The sequence below is a fragment of the Trachurus japonicus genome, unplaced genomic scaffold (genome assembly GCF_045865225.1).
Source record: "Trachurus japonicus isolate A0001 unplaced genomic scaffold, Traja_1.0 AP030974.1".
NCBI lineage: Eukaryota > Metazoa > Chordata > Actinopteri > Carangiformes > Carangidae > Trachurus > Trachurus japonicus.
This window is the reverse complement of record NW_028221107.1, coordinates 1-23,690: the sequence shown is the minus strand read 5'-3', so window position 1 is coordinate 23,690 and position 23,690 is coordinate 1. Positions and strand designations below refer to the sequence as shown.

The following is a 23,690-nucleotide window of genomic DNA, read 5'->3' as shown; positions in this document are numbered from 1 at the left end:
GAACTCTTTCCATGGCTTTCCTTCCAGTGAGGCCGTCTGCAAACTATCCTTCAAGCTGCGATTAAAACGTTCAATCTCTCCGTTCGCCCTCGGATAGTAGACTGAAGACTTTCTGTGCACAATGCCTCTGTCACAGAGAAACGTTTCAAACTCCCGTGACACAAATTGAGAGCCGTTGTCTGAAACCAGCTCCTTGGGGTCTCCTTCTCTGCTGAAAACTGCAGACAAAAACTGAATAACAGTACGTGAAGTGACATGTGGAACAAAGGTTAGCTCGGGCCACTTGCTATGATAGTCAATAAGTGTAATTGCAAACCGACAGTCTATAGGTGCCTTATCAAAGGGCCCTACCACATCAATAGCTACTTTTTCCCATGCTCCTTCTGGGTATGGCACAGGCTGTAGTGGAGTAGTGTGGGTGACTGCAGACTTGTCATGTGATTGGCATGTAATGCATGCTTTTATGGCTGCCTCGACCTGGGCATCCATGCTTGGCCACCAATAAGCTTCTCTGAGCCTCTGCTTTGTTCTCACAATTCCCTGGTGTGTGTCGTGTGCCAGGGAGATCAGTTTTGGTTGGAGACTGTCCGGTACTAAGAGTCTGTGTGTGCCACGCACCACCAAGTCATCTTGAAGGGAGAGCTCGTGCCGAAGTTTGAAGAATGGTTGTAAGCTTGGCAACAAGCTTTTTGCTGACTTTGGCCATCTTGAAGTGAGCAGTTCACGTAGTTGAGTCTGTACAGGACATGAAGCACATGCAGCTTTAAAGTCAGTTTCAGTGATGGCAGTCAGTGTAGAGGTAAGTGCCACCTCAGTGTCGTCTACCAAGCTAGGTTCTGAGCTTGGCAGTGGAAGACGAGACAAGCAGTCCGCTGTTACATTCTCTCGACCTGGTTTGTACTGAATGTCATAGTTAAATGATAACATCCTAGATGACCACCTGGCTATCCGCATACCTGCTCGTCCTTGACCTTTTGAAGCTAGAAGTGTGGTGAGCGGGCTGTGGTCAGTGCGTAATGTGAAATGTCTCCCCCACAAGTATGTTCTCCACCTTTCTGTTGCCCACACACACCCCAGGGCCTCCTTTTCAACCGTGGAGTACTTTCTCTCCGCCTGGGTGAGCGTGCGCGATGCAAAAGCAACAGTTTTTTCAGAACCATCTTGATGTATCTGGGTGAGGACTGCTCCTAGTCCATAGTCAGACGCGTCCGTCGTGACAACAGTGGGCAGCTCCGGATTGAACAGAGAGAGAGCAGGGCTGTTCACTATAAGTCTTTTAACAGTCTCAAAGCTCTTTTGAGCCTCAGGAGTCCATGTGAATGTCTCTGCTCCACGCAAAAGTGCTCTCAGGGGCTCAACGACAGCAGCATAGTCTGGTATGAATTTGGAATACCATGACGTGAGCCCTAGAAATGACCTCAATTTGGGCAGGTCCGTAGGTGGAGGTGCTTGAGAAACAGCAGTCACATGTGAGGCATCAGGCTGCAGTCCTTTACCTGACACCGTGTGCCCCAAGAAAGACAGTTCTGTTTGTTTGAAGTTGCATTTTGAGTGATTCAGCTTCAGCCCTGCATCATGTATACGCCGAAGCACAGCTGTCAGTCTTTTGTCATGTTCCTCAGCTGTCGCACCTGAAACAATGATGTCATCGAGGTAACATTGGACCCCCGGCAAACCTTTCAGGATCGTCGACATCATCCGCTGGAAACAGCTGGGCGCCGATGCCAGTCCGAATGGCACCCGCTTGAAGCGAAACAAGCCATCGTGTGTAATGAAGGTAGTCAAGCTGCGGCTATCCTCATGTAGCGGCATCTGGTGATAGGCGCTCTGGAGGTCTAATGTGGAAAACAGCGTTGCTCCTCTCAACTCTGTGAACATTTCCTCCATGTGCGGCAGTGGAAAGCCGTCGATTACAACTGACTTGTTAGGCTCTCTTAGATCTACACAGAGTCTTGGTTCTGGTCTGTCTTTTCTTGTAATGACGACTATGGGTGAGATCCATTCAGATGACTCAACTGACTCTATAACATCTTGTTCTACGAGTTTCTTTAACTCCTTAGACACTGCATCTCTGACTGAAAAGGGTAATCTACGCAGTTTCTGTTGTACTGGCTTGACATCTGGGCGTACATTAACTCTATGGACAAATCCTTTAGCACAGCCTAATTTGTCCCCTGCAATACTTGCTACTGAAGCTTTTGACTGATTACCAGTACTGGCAGTGACTTTACCGTCTTTCAGCTGCATCTGTAGTGAGTAGAATAAGTCCCTACCTAGGACTGCTGAACCGTTCTTTACAATGTAAAACACTGTAGTAGTACTGAGGTCCCCAAATGCTACATTAGCTTGTAAGCAACCATTCACAGCTATAGGATTCCCACCATAATCCTTCAGCTTGAGTTTTGGTTCCATAAGGGAAGTCTCAGGGAAAAACTCAGTGACCATTTGTTCTGGCAGGATGGACACTGCTGAACCTGTGTCTAGCATTAGCTCAATATCCTGAGTTACTGACCCATGACTACTGACTTTCACTGTACACATTATACTACCAGAGCCACAAGTGTTCACATTCAAAATAGTCACTTCTGGGACAGCTTCCACCTCACTTACATTTTTGCTCCCTCTACAGACCTTTGCAAAGTGTCCTTTTTTCTTGCAGGCGTTGCAGTGCGCCTCTTTTGCAGGACAGCCTTGGAAGTTAGCAGTATGTTGAGTTGAACCACACCTGTAACATGTTTTCCTTTGTGCAGTCTGTGAAGGTGAGTATGTTTTATTTTTGTCTTTCTTGAACTTCTTGTGTTGTTGTGGTGCTTGGTGAACAGCGTGCACAGCGCTGTCTGTCGCTCCCTTGCAGATAGCTTTCGCCTCCGACACAGCAGTCTCAATATGGCGCGCTATGACCAACGCTTTGGAGAGTGTGAGGGGTATCTCCAGCAGTAAACGCTCCCTGATGCGTGCTGAATTAGTCTTTTCAACGACTTGGTCCCTTATCATCTCCTCCTCCATATTCCCGAACTGACATGTTGTCACTAGTTCCTTCAACGCAGCAACGAACTGGTCCGTCGTCTCACCTGGGCGTTGACTCCGTTGTCTGAACCGGTAGCGTTCCGCGACGACGTTCACTTTCGGTGTGAAAAAGTCCGTAAGAGCCTCCAGCGCAGTGGCGTACTTGTCGTCAGCGACCGTCAACGTGTAAAATAGTCTTTGCCCTTCTGCGCCCAAACAATGAATAAGCAGCGCTCTCTTACGTGCCTCCGGCAGTTCCGACTCTGACATGGCGAGCAGATAGTTCTCGAAAGTCCGGATCCATGCCTTGAACGGGACCGGTGGTTCCCCGACGTTTTGTAGAAAAGGCGGCGGCTGGCTTAGGTTCAGGGCCGCCATCCTCGTCGCCAATATGTGATATTGTAATGAGAAGCGTCGACGTACTTTACTTCACTTACTTTATTTATACAAAACAATAAACCGGGAGGACGTCAGGTCATGTAGCATACACAGGTAGCATGTTGCTTCAGGCAAAGACGGTTTATAAACCAAGACCTTTCATGACGAGTTAGCTTCCTGTATGCATGTCACGTGGGCTTCTGCTCGGCCACGCCCCTTTAGAGAGACCAGAGGCAGTTTGGAGTGTATTGATTCCTATGGGACAATTTAATGTGAACACCGATTATGATCGGGCCTTTCTCCCCACGGTCACTGAAGCAAATTTTGGACTCATTTTTCACAAGCCACATCTCTTCTGAACAGTTTGACACCAAAATGGTAATTTTCAGACGGAGAGATCCGGAGAAAATCCACTTTGTTCCAGACCTGTCTCTGTCTCTACGACACACTCTCGCGAGATTTGGCACAGATCTCCTAGGCAACGTCAAACAAACGGCCGCAAACTCCCGTGAAAATGATTTAAATTATTTTTGGCATGCTAAATATTACTGTTAGTAGTGTAAATATTTTATGTTATCATAAGAAAATATAAATATCTCACTTTCATCTACCTAAAAATTGTATAAATCCACACACACGTTCACAGACGAGGTGGGGTGACGGTTGGCCACGCCCACTTAGAGAGACAGGAAGTGTATACCATTTCATATCATTGGAGCAGCCGCTCATGGAGTATCTTTCCATTTATTGAATATCTTTGCTTCAGGCAATTCCCTTCACTTCTTCTTCTCTACTCTACTCCTGCACTGTCTACTGTCTCATAGCGCCTCTAGCGTTCAGGAGGAAACACCACACTATAATAAATATTTTTATAGCATCAATCTATCATTTAGGTGCCCTGACACAACTTCACTGTTTGTTCTCTCTCTCGCTGCTCTCATTGTGTCGTGGTTGATGTTCATCACGGAGCGTTTATCTGATAAAGAGCCTCTTGTTTCCCCTCAGGATGAGTCGGCTGCAGCTTTTAAGTGAGTGAGTATTGGACTTTGATTCATCAGGTGATCAGAAACAAGACTCCAGATCAATGATAATCTCACAACATAAGTTAGAGGATGTATGAATTAGCAACTATTTATAGACAGGTTCACCTATCAATACAAAAGGTGATGATATAATTCCACTGCCCCCTAGTGGTTCATCTTGTTATTGCAGGTTTAATTACTTGTATAAATTATTGTGATTTATATAAGGACACTACATAGGTACATTACATATACACAGATCTGAGGCAGAAATATACATTTTAAAATTGTATGGTAAACTTAATATGATTATGAATACACCAGATACTCTCTAGTGAAGACTAAAGAGATGTAAATTAAAGCTCAGCATCGTAATTAACGGCTTTTATTCAACTTTTAGTTCTGAAGCAAAGTGAAGAGAGAAGATAAAAATTATATTTAATCATAAAAATCCATCAGTATTCTTGTTTACTTGACTTTGGGAGGAATAATTAAGAATAAACTACTGCCCTCCTCAGCATACAGTATCATCATCATAATCATGTAGCCATCATTTTTGAGTTTTTCCACTTAAACTCACAAGTAAAAAGTACAAATTTAAAGACACTCACCTTCTCCTCCAGAGAAAGACGAACCTCCTCTCAGTAAAACAAAAAACAAAATGCTATCCTCCACTTTTCTGAATGAAAGCAGAAATAAAACATTCACAGTTGAATCAAGTGGGAGTAAATAAAACCACAGAAGAATTAATCTATATATATTAATATCATGTATCAGGAGAGGTGAAGTGTGCGTCTCACCATCCTCGTCCAGGAGGCAGCGCTCACTCTGACTCTCAGGTGCAGTGAACCAAGAAACACCGATGACTGCTGCTCGTCCTCCTCCAGAGCCGCTGCACTCGTCCACATATGTCTCTCTCTCTCTCTCGTTCTCTCTCTTTCTCTTTATTTTCCCAGTGCACCCCTCCCTCCCTCCCTCCCTCTCTCCATCCATCGCTCTCACATCACACACAAACACACACACACACACACCACTTTACTGCAACACACTGCTTTTGTTCAGCCACCAACTTGAAAATCAATTCCTCCTCCTCCTCCTCCTCCTCCTCCTCCTCCTCCTCCTCCTCCTCCTCCCATCATCCAGGGCTCGGGGCGTCATGTCAACCACCGCGGCCATGCATGTGACCATAAACCCTGTAATTATTGAAAGAACGGAGGAGGAGGAGGTGCAGCCTGCAATTGAACGCATCATCCACACTGCACTGACTGGCCATTGAACTGAAATGGCACTAATTACCAAGCCTTAGCCAACTGTGTTTTTTTTTTTTTCAGACATAATTTAGTTAACTCATCATCCTCCTGCGTGGAAAAGAGACAAATTGACATTTTCAGATTCTCGACTTCCCGATTGTCTCGACTTCTCCTGAGGGACAAATAGAAACACACATCAGAAGATTAAGATTCTCACTATTCCTGTGACATTTGGGAAAGCTTTCACAGCTCAGCTCCCGGCAGTCTCTCTGACTGTCTGTGTCTGTGACTCGGTGCTGGATGCTGGATGGATGTTACAAGCCGGTGCTCCTCCTCTCAACAGGGACAACAACAGAAACATTTAGGCTCAGATTAAAACCCATATTTCAAAACAAATCAAAAAATCTAATCTGTTTTTTTTCCAAACGCTATCAAAACAGATTCCAACAAACCACTTAGAGCTGGGACTGACCTCTGGCCCTCTATCTGTGCACAGCAGTGTCCAACGTGAATGCTAATACACAGGAGATGCTTGCATTTTTATAGAGGGGGAATAGTTTTCAGCGGCTCCAGCAGAGTGTCTCTAATGAACAGATAACAGCTTCACAGGAGGAGGAGGAAAGAGAGAACGAGAGAAAGAAAGAAAGAAAGAAAAAAATCCTGCAGGACATCTCCAGGTAATTGTCTGTCTGAACGGCTGCATGCCAACAAGTCTGTCAGATACTGTGTCTAACAACGACGCATCAAAACATCTTCAAATACGTATTTTAAGTTTTGTAATTGACATCATGAAGTTTCTAAAGGCGCCAAATATGGTGTGTTCATTTTTTAAATATCTTACATCCTAGAGCTTGAACAAATACATTTTGTATAATACTGTGTTGCATATGTTTTTTTGCAACCTCAAAGGGCTGAAATTTGGGCCTCGGGTTCATATTTATTCACATTTTGAAGCAATAATCCATCTTTCAGTCGAGTGCATTTCCAATGAGCTTAAGACCAAAGCCGTCACACACTCTTAGCGAGCAACACACTGTGAGAGGGAAAAATAAAATATATGAATTATTTATCATTTCTGGACCGGTCGTTTTTCTTTTTCTTTTTTTACACAGGTTGCTGCCGAATTTTGAGACAATAATAAAAAGTCAGGAGTAAAAATAGATGATAAGGAGGTTTTCTATTATTATTCTTGGAAGACGTCTTAAAATAAACTCCCAAAGCCTCATGGGAATTTAAAGCAGGAGTGAACTGATATGCAAAAGAGTTTTTCAGGAAAAGGAAGAGAGTCTTGTTTTCATAAAGGCGGCACTAAAATAGCCCCGTGAATTATTTCATGTGTGCATGAAACATATTCGTTTAATTTATTAATGTTATCTAGGCCAGTGCAATATTGGAAAAAAAGAAATTGGCAAGATCTAATCTGTTGCTGCTCAGATCCGGAGGAGGAGGAGGAGGAGGAGGTGTTGTCCTCGTCTGTCTGAAGCACCACAGTGGCATCTAGTGGAACTGAGGGGGTAAAATAAAACCAAACATGAACAAACACAGAAAAAAAATAAAGCACAACTTCCTTTCCTGTGGAAAAAAAACAAAAAAAAGGTGGGCCCCTGCAACACAAACAGAGGGGCGATGAAAGCTGCACAGATGTTTTGTTTGTGTTGCATCTTTTCAAAAACCACATTGAAGTGTGGGCGCCTCTGAGCAGTTCATCGAGTGTTGATACGCTGAGAGAGGAAAAGGTGTCGATGTCGACTCACGCACACAGGAAGCTCTCGTCACTTTACCGAAACAAAACGATGATACAAACTGAGAAAGAGGAACAATCGAGGGGCACGCTGCAGTTATGTCATAAATGTAGGCTATATATAGAGAGTTTCTATATATAACATACAGTGGCCAAAATGATTCCCTAACACTTGGCATTTCAGTTGTTGAATTGGCCATTAATCATCATTATGCGCTATAAATAGAGCCATCATAAGAAAGTTTAGGTCAAGTCATTTACAAAGTCTGGACCTCGACCTCATTGTGCAAATTTGGGGCGAGTTGGAAAATGAACTGGATGGATCTATTTTACATTCACAGGAAAACCTTTGGCTTGAGTAGCAGAAGGCAGGATGCGATAACTTTATGTTGAAGTTCTCAGGGAATATATTGACACATGCAGTAACCATCTGCATGTTTCATGATCACTGTGAAATTAAATCATATTTTGGAGGCAGAAAAATGTCAGGTATTTTCAGATCAGTCAGTTGTTCTAATAATTTTGGCCACCACTGTATGTTTATGTAAAAAATAATATGAAACTATTAGAAATGTCATATGTTAACACGTCTAGTCCATTGGAATATGTATGGTTATGTATGTTGGTTAACCTAAAATATGCATTGATCCTCAAGATTGTTATATAAAAAAAAGCATTTTATATATATGATTTTTTATTTATATGCTGTTTAATTAATGTCTGTAATTAACATTGCAACATTTTATACCAAATAAAAAAAAGATCATATAGATATTTTTAAACATATGTACATATGCATATTTTACAGTGGTTATAAACTTGATATATATAGAGGATGTTTATATGTGATGGTAGTAGTGACATACATGTCAACGTAATTCTTGATAAAGGTACATAAATGTCAAACATTTTCAACATTTTGGCAAATTGGCCCATTGCCATCCCTATATAGTTTTAGCAGTGGGTTATTTTTAGAACAGCGGAGCAGAGCCGCGAGCTGCTCAGAGCTATACGGAGGCTCATGTCGATTTCTTGTTTCTCTCATCAAACTCATCAAATACACAATCCAACAACTATCCCTTTAAGTAAATTAGTGAGACATTGAATGTTGACCTGATGATGGGTTTAAAGTGTTTAAATCATATTTAATGATGATTGTGATGTTAATTTCAAAAGTCACTAAAATTAATCTCTGTTCTTTACTTTGTGCCGATTCTTTCAACAGTGTTTCATGTTTCCAGGTTGGACAAGTGAAGACGTCGACCTGCTGGTGCTGCAGCACCTCAGCTCAGGAGAAGGACTCGGTCTCTGGGCTCCTTTCAGTGTCTGAAGACAAATCCCAGGACGATCGGTCCGACGTCTGTGGAGACGTCTCACTAAAAAACCAACTGGATGTTAAACTCTGAGGAGAGACGTCCACAGATGTAGCTTCATCCTCTGGGGATTAAAACCTGCCTGTGGAGGATTTCTGTGGCGGCAGCTTGAGGGGCCAAAGACATGAGAGAAAAATTTAGATATGCACTTCAGTGTTTCACCCCGAGGCGACCTGAACAGAAACCGTCTCTTGTTGCTCTTTCTTCCTTTGTTTCTCTTGTATTCTCTTCATCAGGTAAACCCTCCTCCTCTCCTCCTGCTCCCTGAAGAAGGAGGCAGAGATGTTCCTGCGCAGCCTCCTGGCGTAGACCTCGGCGAACACCAGGCAGTAGCTCAACAGCCACAGACATCCCAGCAGCAGCGTGACTCTCAGGTCTGGAGCTGACGTCGTTGTCGCATCGCAGAGCGACGGCTCGGGGCTGAACGTCCACCTGTAGTCCCTGTGGAAGTCGGTGAGCGGGGTGTCGCAGCGCTGAGATAACAGAGAGCAGGCATGGAAGGAGAGCTTCACCTGGAGAAACACAACAAAAACAAACATATGTAAAAAAAACAAAAAAAAAAACAACAACAACTGAAAAGTGAGTAACCCTTTAATTAACAGGCCGTTAATTACGTGATAATGTCAAGAAATAGCCAAGAAACAACAATTAATTGCGTTGTAATATACACACATTTTGGTCCAAATGGTGACGATTGTTTTACGAGCCGATTGGCGGGAGAACACACCACAGGAGAAAGATAATCTTGAGAGCCTATAGCCTAATAATCTGGCGATTTTTGTCCTTGGTCGGAAGGGGGAAAATCGGGGCAAAATCAGACAGATTATCTTTATGTGTGTGGTAGGCTTAAGGATTCGAGTCATATAGGCCTACCATAGATATTTGATTGTTTTTTGAGTGTTTGTTGTGGTTGAAAGAATTGCCCCCATAGGTTGTCGCTATCCCTAGCGCTGGGTGGCCATGGTGTAACTCCGGTTTTTTGCTCCCCCCAACACTGGGTGACCATCACCATTCTCCTTTAAGGCCTTTATTTTAGGCTATATGGCTAATTCTATATTTGGCTAAAGCTGCGTTCACACCGGACCTTTTGTTTTTCTTGCTGGCGACGAGTTTACATGTTAAGTCAATGCAAACGAGCGATTGAGCGTTTAATCGCTCAAGAGAAAAATCGCTGGGGATCCGAGCGACAGCGCTCAGTGCTGATTGGCTGCCGTAATCTATGTGTAACTATGACAACTACTGAAATCATGGAAACGCAATACAACTCTGCCAGTCCAGCAGAGCAAAGCCGACTTGATGTTGTACGGCGCTTGTGGGACTTCCACAACAGGTAAACAGCGGCAGCAGGTACAATGTCAGCCATGCTGGGCCAATACAAACGGGAAGAGAATCGCTTGAATGACGTCATCAGAGCGATCTGTTGTATCGCTCCAAACTGACGAGCGACTGCAGCTGCGTGACAGAGCGTTTTTTTTGGAGCGACACGAGCGACAGCGACAAAAACAAAAGGTCCGGTGTGAACGCAGCTTAATTCTTAACATCATCACGTAATCAACAGCCTGTAAATTAAAGGGGTTACCTAAAGAGACAAATGAGCTGCAGTGGTGAGACAGACCGTGAGCTGTGTTACCTTGTAACTGACACTTATGGCTGCAGACGTGGGTGGAAAATCCAGCAGCCAGGGCACAACCACCTCCACTATGTGATACACAACGTGATCTAAAGTCACTATTGCAGTGATCGCAATGAAGTATAAAGTCACAACGACCAGTGACACGAAGCACGAGGCGCACTCCTCACTCGTGACTTTACACCTGGTGGTGGTGGCGAGTTTCCTTTTAGCAGTTTTCTTCTGATCAGTGGGCGTTGTTTCCCTGGAGACGTGGCGGTTGTCAAACTGAACCGAGGTCAGGTAGGACTTCAGGTAACGAGCCGCTTCGAAGATCAGCAGGGCGACGAACAGGGCGGCGAGGATCCTGTTGGCCAGCAGCTTCCCGTCTCTGAGCAGGTTCCCGGCGTGCGAGAAGTTCCCCTCCATCTGTCCGATCATCTCCTTGAACCGGCGTTTGACCCCGGTGACGTTGACGTACGTGAACTGATCGAGCGTCCTCAGGTTGGTCACGAAGCTCAGGTCCTCCCGCTTCACCTTGATCGTCTCTTCGACCAGGTCTCGCTTCACTTTGTTCCAAGGCTCCGACGAGCTCAGCAGGGTCCCGGCGAAGCCCTCGGCCGTGCACTTGAGGACTCGCGCCACCGCCCCGACGTTCGCCGCCACGTTTGGGACGACGTTCACCACCAGGATCATGACGGAGGCCGAGACCAGCAGCGTGCGGCCCTGTCGGGTGCAGACGGTCGGCAGCGTCATGGTGAGCACGCAGCGCAGCGGGTGGCACAGCGACGAGACCGCCGACACGGTCAGAGCGTAGAGGACGGCGGTCGGCACGGAGACCTCGGGGTCGTACCTCAGAGTCCGGAGGAGCCAGTGGTGGAGGAGGAGGCCGGTGACGACGGAGAGAGACAGACAGAGGGACAGGAGGGCGAGGACGTCCCGGCCAGAGGAGGGCGAAGGAGCGGAGTAAACGTCCCAGAGATTAAACAGGACGGATCCGAGCGTCTGCCTCCAACACGAGGCTCGGCTCCTGAGGACGGAAACCACAACTTTAACTTTAAAGCAGATATCAGTGGAATGTTTTTGTTAATATAAGTCCTAAATAGTCCTATTTTCCGTCAGCAATCACTTACATGAAGTATTTCAGCCTAAACACGAGTCTCTCCGTCACTCTGCTCTGCTGTAACCCGAGGAGAAAATTTTCCTTGTGGGATACAAGTGTTATCCAATGAGGGGAGAGAACGGCATGAAGGGCTGTGTGTGCAGCCAAGGGATGCGCGTGAATGTGGTGACGTAGCACGAGGACCAATTGATGCCTGACAAGGGCGGGGGCTGCTAACTCATGGTGCGTTCAAGGAAACTCGTACTTTGTGTTTTTCCTTCCTGTGAAGTCATACCAGTTCGATCTGGTACGAGTTCACGGGTCGGAAGTTACGAGTGGCCGTTATAGGGAACTTTCACAGACAACAGGACGGTAAAAACACGAGCTACGGGTTACCTGGAACGCTACCAAGTCGTAGTTGTGACTTGAAGCTGTAACTTACGGTTTCAAAAGCCTGCCTTGAACACAGCATTAGCCGAAACGGCCGTGCCGCTGTTATCTGCTTTAACTTTAAAGGAGAGTTTGACATTTTGATAAATACACTTCGTAGCAGGTGACGTTAGTTTAGTTTAGATAAAGACTGGGAACTGGGGCGTCGTTTAGCTCGGTGCAGAGCAGGCATTACATATGTAGAGGCTATTATCCTCACTACAGCGGCCCCGGTTCAATTCCCTGAGTGGCTGCTTGCTACTCCTACATGTCCTGTCAATTAAAGGCCTAAAAGCCCCCCCCCCCCCCCCCCCCCCCAAAAAAAATACTTAAAGCAGAAGTAAGCGATCCGGTCGTTTTGGCTAACTTCTTGTCAGCCGATGGAGTTAGCAGTCCCCGCCCTCGTCCCTACGTCACCACATTCACGTGCATCCCTTGGCTGCACACACAGAGAGGACTGCCCCTTTATGCCGTTCTCTCTCCTCATTGGATAAAGGCTGTAGGATACAAGGAAAGTTTTCTCCTCGGCTTACAGCAGAGCAGAGTGACTGACAGACCCGTGTTTCAGACCAAACACTCTATATAAGTGATTGCTGTCGGAAGATATAACTATTTAAGACTTATATTACTAACACAAACATTCCGCTTACTTCTGCTTTAAAATAAAAACAGGTCGCTAATTACTAATAATGTCAAGACATAGCCAAGAAATAACAATTAATTGCATCATAATGTCTAGAAATAGTCTAGAAATAACGTCCAATTTCATAGTAATGTCAAGAAATATCGCCAAGAAATAATGATTGATTGCGTAGAAATAACGGTCAATTGCAATTTTTGCTTGTTATTTTATGGCGTCATTGGTGTTTTAGTGATTGTCTGTTTGAGTGTTTGCCAACAGAGTTTCGTTGTGCAGCTGTACAATGACAATAGAGTCTTCTTGAATCTTGAAGTTCAAAGCTTGAAAAGCATGTGTAATCTTTTGCCTTTATGAAAAACATGACATTATTATTAAATTGACCGTTATTTCTAGGATACTTCTTGACATTATCACGTAATTAATTGTCATTTCTTGACATTATCACCTAATTAACGGCCTGTAAACTAAAGGGTTACCAAAAAAAGAGAGACTGGAAACTGACTAAATATTATACAATAATACAACAAGTCACAACAGATCAAAATCTCTCAGGACGTGTGTGTGTAAAGGAGTGGAAAACAGTTCTCTACAAATCTGTTACAAAACAAAAACAAAAAAAGAAATCACTTGTGTATGACTCATCGTGTACAGCTGTGAACACCGACTCACAACAAGAAGGTTCCTGGTTCAGTTCCCAGGTCAAAAACCATCACACTTGACTCTAAATTGTGTATGAATGATCCCTTCAAACTACAGTACGTCATAAATACATGTCTGTGATATAGATATCAGTGACCGTTTCCATTACAGTAATGAAACATGAGTCAAAAAAACTGTAAAATACTTTGATTATAAAAAGTATATTCCAACACTGTTGTATAATTTGTTCCACATTTACAGAACCTGATGACAAACAACTGGATGAACTGACTCACTGTAAAACCGGGAGAATAAAAAGATTGTAGAACGTAATAAAAATCTACTAGAAACTGCCAAACAAAAACAACTGAACCAACAAAACGATGCCAAACACAAACTGATTATCTGGACATACTAAACAAAGATGTAATGTTTCAACATCCTTCCTGAAGCTGGATGGCACATTACTGAGCAAACTATAAGAAAACAGTGAAAAATCAAAACACAAAATTGCTGCTGGACAGAAAACAAGGAGCGGAAATTTTCACACTTTTACACATTTTATACATTGTGCATAATACAAATTATAGAGATAGATGGATAGATAGATAGATAGATAGATAGATAGATAGATAGATAGATAGATAGATAGATAGATAGATAGATAGATAGATAGATAGATAGATAGATAGATAGATAGATAGATAGATAGATAGATAGATAGATAGATAGATAGATAGATAGATAGTATTTTACCTGAGAGCAGCGATGACCTTCATTGCGGCGGTGAACTGTTGGACTGTGGAGGTGAAAAGAGGAACTTCCTGTCACAGTCACAGTCATGTTGGTGTTTGTGTGTCGCCTTCAAGTTCCCACGTGGGAAAAATGCAAAAAAGCCACTTTTTTTCTTCTCACCATGTGAACCGACGTGAGGCAGAATCATATGGACGGATGAGATGTGACACACTCACATGCACAATGTGACTCAACGAGGTCTCACCAACGAACGCCACAGTCGCCGTGATGTCACCGATGTCATGTGTCCCGTGTGTGTGTGTGTTTGATTCACACACTGAGATTGACAGAGTGCAGAGCAGCGGTTTGGTTCACAACCTTTTTTGGCTCGTGAACCCATTCTGACATCACAGATTTCTGGCGACCTCAGCCGTCAATCAAGATGCGCCAGCTGAGATATTTTTATATGCTGCATTTTATTCAAACTCGATTTCTATTCGAGAAAGTGAAAGTATAGAATACAGTTGTTTAAGATTGTCTGTGGTGTTTTTAATCATAATTTTAAAAAGAACAATAATTATGGTAGTTTAGAAAAAAAAAGGCAGTAGCTACCGGTAATTTCTTTTATCAATTACTAGACACTTCAGGCGACCCCATTTGAATTCCAGGTGACCCCACGTGGGGTCCCGACCCCAAGGTTGAAAACACTGGTGTAGAGGGGCCTGGACCCGGACCCGGACTCACTTCTACAGGCCCAATCTCAGGACTTGAAAATCAGATTGTTCTTACATCGTCCGTCCATCATCGTCCTCTGTCCCTCAGTGTGAAGCTGGAGACACGTTCGCCGCTGTTTGTCCACATGTATAAATACATAAAACATTTTAATGTTAACTTCAAGGTGCATTTTGACAAGAAACATCTAAACTCCAAACAATTGTGTCACACAACCTGCCAGATGACCGCGAATAATCAGATTTAGACCTCATTTTTTGAATAATCTGAGTTTTATACCTTTTGTTGTTTTATCAATTTATTATTTAGTAAACATCATTATTATCTATGATCAGCTCACTCCTTAATGAGCTTACCACCGTGTTACAGTACATGTCTGTTAATTAACAGTGTTTCTTGTTTTTTTTTTTTTTTTTTTACTATAGAGCAGTGTTTTTAACCTTGGGGTCGGGACCCCATGCGCCTGGAATTCAAATGGGGTCGCCTGAAATATCCAGTAATTGATATTATTATTCTTTATAAAAAATATGATTAAAAACACCACACACAATCCTAAACAACTGTATTCTATACTTTCACTTTCTCAAATTTAAATCAAGTTCAAATAAAATGCAGCGTATAAAAAAAATATCTGAGCTGGCGCATCTTGATGTGAAAATGGGGTCAATCACGAGCCAGAAAAGGTTGGGAACCACTGGATTAATGACTCAGAGTTAAACTGTGACTGATGCTTCTTTGTTAATATGTCACTGGTCTTATTCACTTGTTCCTGGTGTCAATGTGTAATTTGACATTTGTGTGTGTTATACCGTCTGTATATACGTAGGCTATACTCTAAATACTGAAGATCCACTTTTCCTCCTCATGCACCTGTAGCATTGATCAACCTGCAGAATAAAACTTTTTCACTTTAAATCTGTAATTACATCACACTTCACTTCCAGATGTTCCTGTTTTTTTTTTTTTTTTTTTTTGCTGATCTCCACTTCCTTTATTTGAACCCACCATTTCCTTACTCGTCATGTTTTCGTCCCTTCAATTGTTCTTTCATTTCTTGGCACTTTATTATTTTTTTTGTTTCATTGTGTTTAATTTTTACAAACAAGCTCATCGTTGTTTCTTGTGTCTACGACCTTTTAACTTCTCATTTGCTACAGATGAGTTACTACATGTATGTTAGATTAAATTAAATTATATATCCAGTGTGTCACTACAGACAAATAAGATTCAAGAATTAAAGAAAAAAAAATCCTAATCATGAAGATGTCGTGTGGTTCGTCTTGTGCTGACTTTTCAGTACGTCCTGTTCTGGCCACTCAGGTATTTTATAGTTTTGCATGTAGACGCCACGTGACCTTCCGCACTGACCCCTGCAAACACTGAGTAATCACACAACCTCACACAAGTTAACTATTGTTGTTGAGCCTTGTGACTTCAGACGCTTTACAACAGCAGGTAAACACCGGGAGGGATTTACAACCGTAACCTGCAGAAACACGACGACCAGAGTTTAAACGTTTCTGTTGGTTTTCCATTAAAACCTAAAACACAAATGATCTGATGCAGATGTTCTGGTAATGACAGGTAAACACACACACACAGACACACACACCATGTACATCAAACTAAATGATCATAATACAAACTCAAACCGTTTTATTCGTAACAGCAGTCGAACTTTAGGAATGAAAATCACATTGCCTAGAAAAAACATAACAAATTTACACTTTGATTAGTCGGGATTCATGATCTAATAATGTAGAAAAAGATTTAATTTAAAATATTTTTCTCTATGCGTCGCGGCTTTGGTCAATAAACACGAGCCGTGTTAAAAACACAAACATGTAACATGATCTCTTAGTGATTCTACACAAAAATATATATATTTAATAAAAGATGTTTCTGTCATTGTTTCAGCAGAGGTCGACCTAGTAGCATCAATACAAAAAAAAAGAGAACTCTTAAAATCTAAAGTTGCTGTTGTTTTGTTGTTCTTGTTGTTCTTGTTGAGGTTACATTGTTTGTCCAGTTTTATAAAGGTTCAATACACTGCAAAAACTCAAATATCTTACCAAGAATATTTGTCATATTTCTAGTCAAAACAAATCTCATTATACTTAAAATAAGACTCAACACATAAAAAGTAGCTTGTTTTTAGACACTTTTTTTTACTTCTTTCAAGCAAATTTTCACTTGAAATAAGTAGAAAAATCTGATAGTGGAGCAAGTTTTTCTTCCTTATTACAAGCACAAAAAAACTTTCACTGGCAGATTTTTCTACTTATTTCAGGTGAAAATTTGTTTGAAGCAAGTGAAAATGATCTAAAAACAAGTTAATTTTTAGGTGATGAGTCTCAATTTAAGTGGAAAGAGATTAGTTTTGACAAGAAATTAGACATTTTGACAAGAAATAAGACAAATATTCTTGAAAAGATTTTGAGTTTTTACAGTGTAGGAAGTGAAGCAGCTGCTGCTTTATTTCAAACCTGTAAGCTGGAGTGCGTTTAAACACCTCACGGCCCTAAAAGGACAATTGAACATATAACAACAGACTCATTGAATGCATCACAGCAGGTAACAGCTTTACATTGCCCCCACCCTCTCCTTCTCCCTCCCCCCAAGACACAACTTTTTGTCCCTGTTCAGTGTTTTGAATCTTAACTCGTGGCGTTCAGCGATTGGACGGAGGCGACGAAGCGAACGTCGGTGGCGACCGCCGTCTTGTTGGCGGTCTGAGCCCAGTCGGGATACGAGTTCAGGTCGAACATGGCGACGCCCCACGTGTTCATGGCCAGAGAGACGGAGAGGACGCCCAGGATGTTCATGACGATGCCGGTCTTCACCTGAGAGGACGGATTCATGTTTATTTTTTATCAATGAATTCACAATAAAACAACTAAAAAGCAAACACAACATCTGTAGTCAAAAAGAACGAAGAAGTAAACATCTTATACTATCTGCTGCTCCTTCATTAATCATCAATTAACTGATCGAATAATTCAATAAAACAGAACAAAGCAAAACTTTATGAACCATTTTATTGTATTTATGCAACAAACTGGTTCTAATTATTCCTTTAAATATAATGTTTGTTTTATATTCTGTGATTTCTTTGTTGACATTCTTACATAAATGATCCATTGATTTAGTCCTGACTAGTTTACAGTATTTAATGTCTTTCTGTCTTTTTCCAAACCTTTTTTGGGATTTTGTTGGAAAAGTTTCCTTGTGAGTGTGAGTGAAATTTACAAAAAACTGTAAATCTACTGAGTTTTGAGAGTTTAAATCACTTTAAACGTGTGAATAATGAGTTGGATGGATCTGTATCGACGTCTACTGACTCATTTTTACTATAAGTGAAAAGTGAAAACTGGTTTATTTTATTTTAGGGGAACTATCATTGAGTTATAAAAAATGCTAATGAATCTAATTAAATTTGTGTGACAGATATTTTCATTTTTTTGTCAGTCAAATTCTCATCTATCCTGACACCTCACAACTCATTAAAGCAGATATCATCGGCACGGCCGTTTCGGCTAATGCTGTGTTCAAGGCAGGCTTTTGAAACCGTAAGTTACAGCTTCAAGTCACAACTACGACTTGGTAGCGTTCCAGGTAACCCGTAGCTCGTGTTTTTACCGTCCTGTTGTCTGTGAAAGTTCCCTATAACGGCCACTCGTAACTTCCGACCCGTGAACTCGTACCAGATCGAACTGGTATGACTTCACAGGAAGGAAAAACACAAAGTACGAGTTTCCTTGAACGCACCATGAGTTAGCAGCCCCCGCCCTTGTCAGGCATCAATTGGTCCTCGTGCTACGTCACCACATTCACGCGCATCCCTTGGCTGCACACACAGCCCTTCATGCCGTTCTCTCCCCTCATTGGATAACACTTGTATCCCACAAGGAAAATTTTCTCCTCGGGTTACAGCAGAGCAGAGTGACGGAGAGACTCGTGTTTAGGCTGAAATACTTCATGTAAGTGATTGCTGACGGAAAATAGGACTATTTAGGACTTATATTAACAAAAACATTCCACTGATATCTGCTTTAAGTTTGCTTTTCCCAAGATTCAGTGATAATTTATTCATAACAATCAATGTTTTTCATTATTTCCAGTTCTTTTTCAACCACATCCAGCACCTGTGTTATATTGTAATAAAGTTGTATCATCTGGAAACAGAAAACACTTGAGTTTGGACTCATAATAATAAACAGTTTTGGGCCAAGTAAGACATGTTGTGTTATGTGTTCATGTATGACGCTGCGGTGCTGAGTGCAGCTGTACCATGTCTTTGACCAGCAGATGTCCGGAGGCGAAGGCGATGGAGTTCGGAGGCGTCGACACCGGCAACATGAAGGCGTACGAACATCCAACTGTGGCAGGAATCATGAAGTACAGAGGGTTCACGGAGATGTGGATCGCCTGCACACAAAGAGAGAGTACATTAAACACAAGTAGTTAAACTCTTATTTAAAAATTATATTAAGTAAAACCTGTATTAAAAGTCCTGAATCTTTCATCCTGATGTTTGTGACTTAAAAAAACCTCATTTTACTTTTTATAAGAAGATGCTATCAGCTCTGTGCGACTGATCCTGGACACTGTGGCTGATGATAAGATGTATTTTATTTAATAAATAGTGCTCACTGCCTGGTTTTCAGAGGAAGTTATGTGTATTTTCAGCATTTCCAACTGAAATAAAATCAAAATTAAGTTGAATTCTTGTTGGTTTTTGTTCAGTTTTATAGTTTGTTCAGCATTAAATAAAAACTGAGCTCTCGTGAGTCCTGTAAACGACTCTTTTGGCAGTTTAGTAGTAGTATTTTTTACTTTAACAGAGTTTTTTTTTTCTTTCTTTTTTTAACAGTACTAGTACAGCGGCTAAGCATGAAAATTGTGCACTTTTTGAAAGAAACATGAAACTTCTACCATAGTTAGTTTATACCATGAGGTTTATTTTAAGATCGGGAGGGAAGTCAGATTTGACCTCTGAGGCCCGGGAGAGGTCAAATCCAAGATGGCCGCCAATAATATTCAAAAATGCCTATCGCTGGAACCAAACACAGTAGAAAAACACTTAAGGTGTCATTTCCCACTAATTTTTGGGTGCCCATTCTGTTGGTGATACCTTTGAGACCAATAGAATTCAAAAAAATGCATTTAGATCAATGTGGAGGTCAAATAATGCAGACATAGGGAGGTGAACAGTGCAAAAAGGTAGTTTATTTCCAAAATAATAGCCTAACAGTGATGATGATGTTAATAATGATGATAATAGTGCCAATAATAATAATCATTATCATAATAAGTTCTTTTTTTTAACTGATTTATTATTAACTCATTGGCTGCCAGCCATTTTCAGAGCAGAGAGCTGCATACTGCCAGCCGTTTTAGAGCATTTTTTACAGACCCTTTCAAGACCCACAGAATATTGTGTTCATGTAAACATGTAAACACCAAAACTACCAAGATTAAGAGTAGACTCTCTTCTTTCATTAAGAAAAAAAAGTTTGTTTCTACCTTTTTCCATTCTTTAGTAAACGGCAGTAGAACATTGGCTGGTTTCGCCAAAAACACCTGTTTTTGACCAAAACACCTGTTTTTGACCAAAACACATTCAAGAAAATGCATTTATGTAAAGGTGCAAATCTGCAATTTAATAATACTGTCGCCCTCCTCTTTCCGCGGAGAGAGGGGTGGTGTCCGACGCTGTGTGGAAGCATTGCGAAGGCCCATGGAGGGGAGTTGACACAATGTGCTTTCGCCCAGTACTCTGAATTAGAGTTCTCAATTTCAACCCAAACCCGAGTAAGGCCGATGGGTCGGGTTGGTTTGGCACGAGATGCTGTGTATATCTCCAAAAAACCACAATGTTTTTGTGGCCGAAATTGAATCAGTTTCACCCGCTGATAAGGTGCTGCTGCGTCACCAGCACCATCTGCTCTCGCTGCAAAGAAAGCATTTCACTTTTTTAGTTTAGTTTTCTTTTTTTTTGTTGGGCTGGGCTGGGTTTGGCCAGACAACTAATCCTGGTGTATCGAGCTCTGTCGGGTCCGGGCTTAAAACCCACGGGCCAAGTCAGGTCGGGTTGTAATTTTCAGGCCCGTTGAGAACTCTACTTTGAATGTCAAAGTGAATGAAGTGCAGGTAAACGGAGGGAGTAGCTATTGGCACTTTACCACTACACAGTCACGGCACGGCTCAGTAAAGGTGCTTTTCCATTACAGCTGAGTTCTCTAGTTCCTCCTCAGCAGGGGTGGGGGGATCGCAAGGCCACACTGTTTCTCTCTCTATTTTCGATCTTCTCGTCAGCTCCAAACTCACTTGTCTGTTCCTCGATTACGGACCACAGCGTGGTTTTCCACACAGCATCATTTAACTCGGGTGAAGGAATAACAACGGTCTCGGTACAGATGAATTCTCATGTCGGACATCGCGCTCACGACTCTTCCAGTGACAACGCTCTGCCCAATCAGTGGAAGGCAGTCGGCTGACGTCACGTTTTAGGTATGGCCGTTCCAGGATTGAGGACTACGGCCCTCTCCAGGAGCCGAGCTGGTCCTCAAAGGGATGAGGGACGGCCGCAAGGGTGGCTGGTGCCCTGAGGGGACCTCTACACGACGCTGGCTGGCCCTCTATAACGGGAACCCCGCCTGGCTGCATCCCACCGGCTGGCGGTCAGCTGGGGGCAGTTTGGGCTCGTAATGATTATAGAAGGTGGCGGACCAGCTGCTGATGCAGAAATGGGTCCGTATGGGCTGTATCATGTCGTAGTACTCACGATGGCGCCTGACGTGCAGGTAAACACGGAAAGCCGTATGACCTAGTAGCCAAATGCCTCGTCATCGAATTAGTGACACGCATGAATGGATGAACGAGATTCCCACTGTCCCTACCTACTATCTAGCGAAACCCCCTGACAACCGGGTTTTGATTACAGCGAGTAGAGCCGTTGGTGACAGGGTCTGCGCGTGGCCGGATGGTGGTCCGCCGGTCCTCTCCAATCTCGCACCGCATGTTTGTGGAGAACCTGGTGCTAAATCACTTGCAGACGACCTGATTCTGGGTCAGGGTTTTGTACGTAGCAGAGCAGCTCCCTCGCTGTGATCTCTTGAAAGTCAGCCCATGATCCAAGCTTTTGTCGGTCTGAGGGTGTGGGCCCCCAGTTGGCAGTCCCCCTCATCCCTCACCGGTGGACCAGGGGCACGGTGGCAGCCCTCAGTCAGGCAAGGATAGAGGAGGAGGAGCACCAAGTGGACCGGAGCCTGAGAGCCAGGGAGAGAGTAACAAGCGGCTGTGGTGTACTAGTCAGTGGCGGCCGGTCAATAGGGGGCGCTAGGGCGCCGCCCCCATCAAAATTTCAGGAAAAAAGTGTAGACACAGTAAACATAAATATAATAAAAAGTAATTACCATATCTGTTCAGTGTTCACTCATACAATGGGTTTTACTTTGAAATTCGTAAGCCTTTCCATTCCATATTGGGTTTATTCTGGGTTGTTTCATACATTTCAATAGCGAGGGGCGCCGGCCTAATGAGTGTGTATGTGGGCTCTTAAACTTTTGGCTTCCATGTGACTTCATGCTGGTCTCTAATTGGTCACTTCAAGATTCTCCTCCGGGCGCAGCTCTCTGCGCCTGTGGCCAATCAGCGCGTTTGGGTCATTTTTTCATCCAATCGGATTGATTCATGATACCTGACCTGTCAATCAAAGTCACTCACCTGGCAGCGGCGACGTGCCTGTCACTCAAACAGCTACAGACTCACCCGCGTGCACCGTTAATATAATACATCCATGGCGTGCACACGGAGCAGACAGAAAACAACAACAAGACAGGAGACAATGGCGGCCGCAGCAAAAGAAAAATCTGTTGTTTCAGGTTATGTTCAGAGTTTCATCCTAAAATCGGCTATAAAGGCGCCGCTGTTTCACTATTTAGCCTAACTAATTTTCAGCTGCGTCACCTTTACTTTGAAAGTCCAGTGGGGCTAGATCAGAACGGAGCGTTTGTACGGAGGGAGAGATCAGCTGATCCGCTGCTGACTGCTGTTTACTGCTGGATGTGAAGTTAGCAATGCTCTTTATTTATCTTATTTATCTGACGCCCCCCCAATTTATTTTAGCACCAGCCGCCACTGGTACTAGTGCCACGAACAGAGCCGAGAGACAGTGTCTCTTTAACTCATTGGCTGCCATTGATGTCTATAGACATGTTGTTTCTGTTGTATATTAACTTCAAAGTCACTGTTCTGCTTGACATGTTTCTTTCCACAAAAAGCTTGTTTTCTCAGTGTTCTGGTCAAAAACAGGTGTTTTTGGCGAAACCAGCCAATGTTCTACTGCCGTTTACTAAAGAATGGAAAAAGGTAGAAACAAACTTTTTTTCCTAATGAAAGAAGAGAGTCTATTCTTTCTCTTGGTAGTTTTGGTGTTTACATGTTTACATGAACACAATATTCTGTGGGTCTTGAAAGATCTGTAAAAAAAATGCTCTAAAACGGCTGGAAGTATGCAGCTCTCTGCTCTGAAAATGGCTGGCAGCCAATGAGTTAATAATAAATCAGTTAAAAAAAAGAACTTATTATGATAATGATTATTATTATTGGCACTATTATCATCATTATTAACATCATCATCACTGTTAGGCTATTATTTTGGAAATAAACTACCTTTTTGCACCGTTCACCTCCCTATGTCTGCATTATTTGACCTCCACATTGATCTAAATGCATTTTCTTGAATTATATTGGTCTCAAAGGTATCACCAACAGAATGGGCACCCAAAAGTTAGTGGGAAATGACACCTTAAGTGTTTTTCTACTGTGTTTGGTTCCAGCGATAGGCATTTTTGAATATTATTGGCGGCCATCTTGGATTTGACCTCTCCCGGGCCTCAGAGGTCAAATCTGACTTCCCTCCCGATCTTAAAATAAACCTCATGGTATAAACTAACTATGGTAGAAGTTTCATGTTTCTTTCAAAAAGTGCACAATTCCCCTTGATTTGAGGGCTTAACCGCTGTACTAT

At 42.7% G+C, this 23,690-nt stretch overlaps 2 protein-coding genes across 2 annotated transcripts; both read right to left on the bottom strand.

Moving 5' to 3' along the window:
* Positions 1-8,928: 8,928 nt before the first annotated feature.
* LOC146959873 (osteoclast stimulatory transmembrane protein-like) lies at positions 8,929-13,968 on the bottom strand. Its single transcript, XM_085772823.1, has 3 exons — positions 13,946-13,968; positions 10,401-11,409; positions 8,929-9,282 (listed from the first exon to the last, which is right to left on the bottom strand). Exons 1-3 carry the CDS (start codon positions 13,966-13,968, stop codon positions 8,929-8,931), a joined length of 1,386 nt encoding a protein of 461 aa, XP_085628949.1.
* A 3,311-nt stretch (positions 13,969-17,279) lies between these two features.
* Positions 17,280-19,086, bottom strand: LOC146959872 (Na(+)/dicarboxylate cotransporter 3-like). The gene is made up of 2 exons (XM_085772824.1): positions 18,947-19,086; positions 17,280-17,499 (listed from the first exon to the last, which is right to left on the bottom strand). The coding sequence occupies exons 1-2, from the start codon at positions 19,049-19,051 to the stop codon at positions 17,314-17,316; spliced, it is 291 nt and encodes a 96-aa protein (XP_085628950.1). The 5' UTR covers positions 19,052-19,086; the 3' UTR covers positions 17,280-17,313.
* Positions 19,087-23,690: the final 4,604 nt, after the last annotated feature.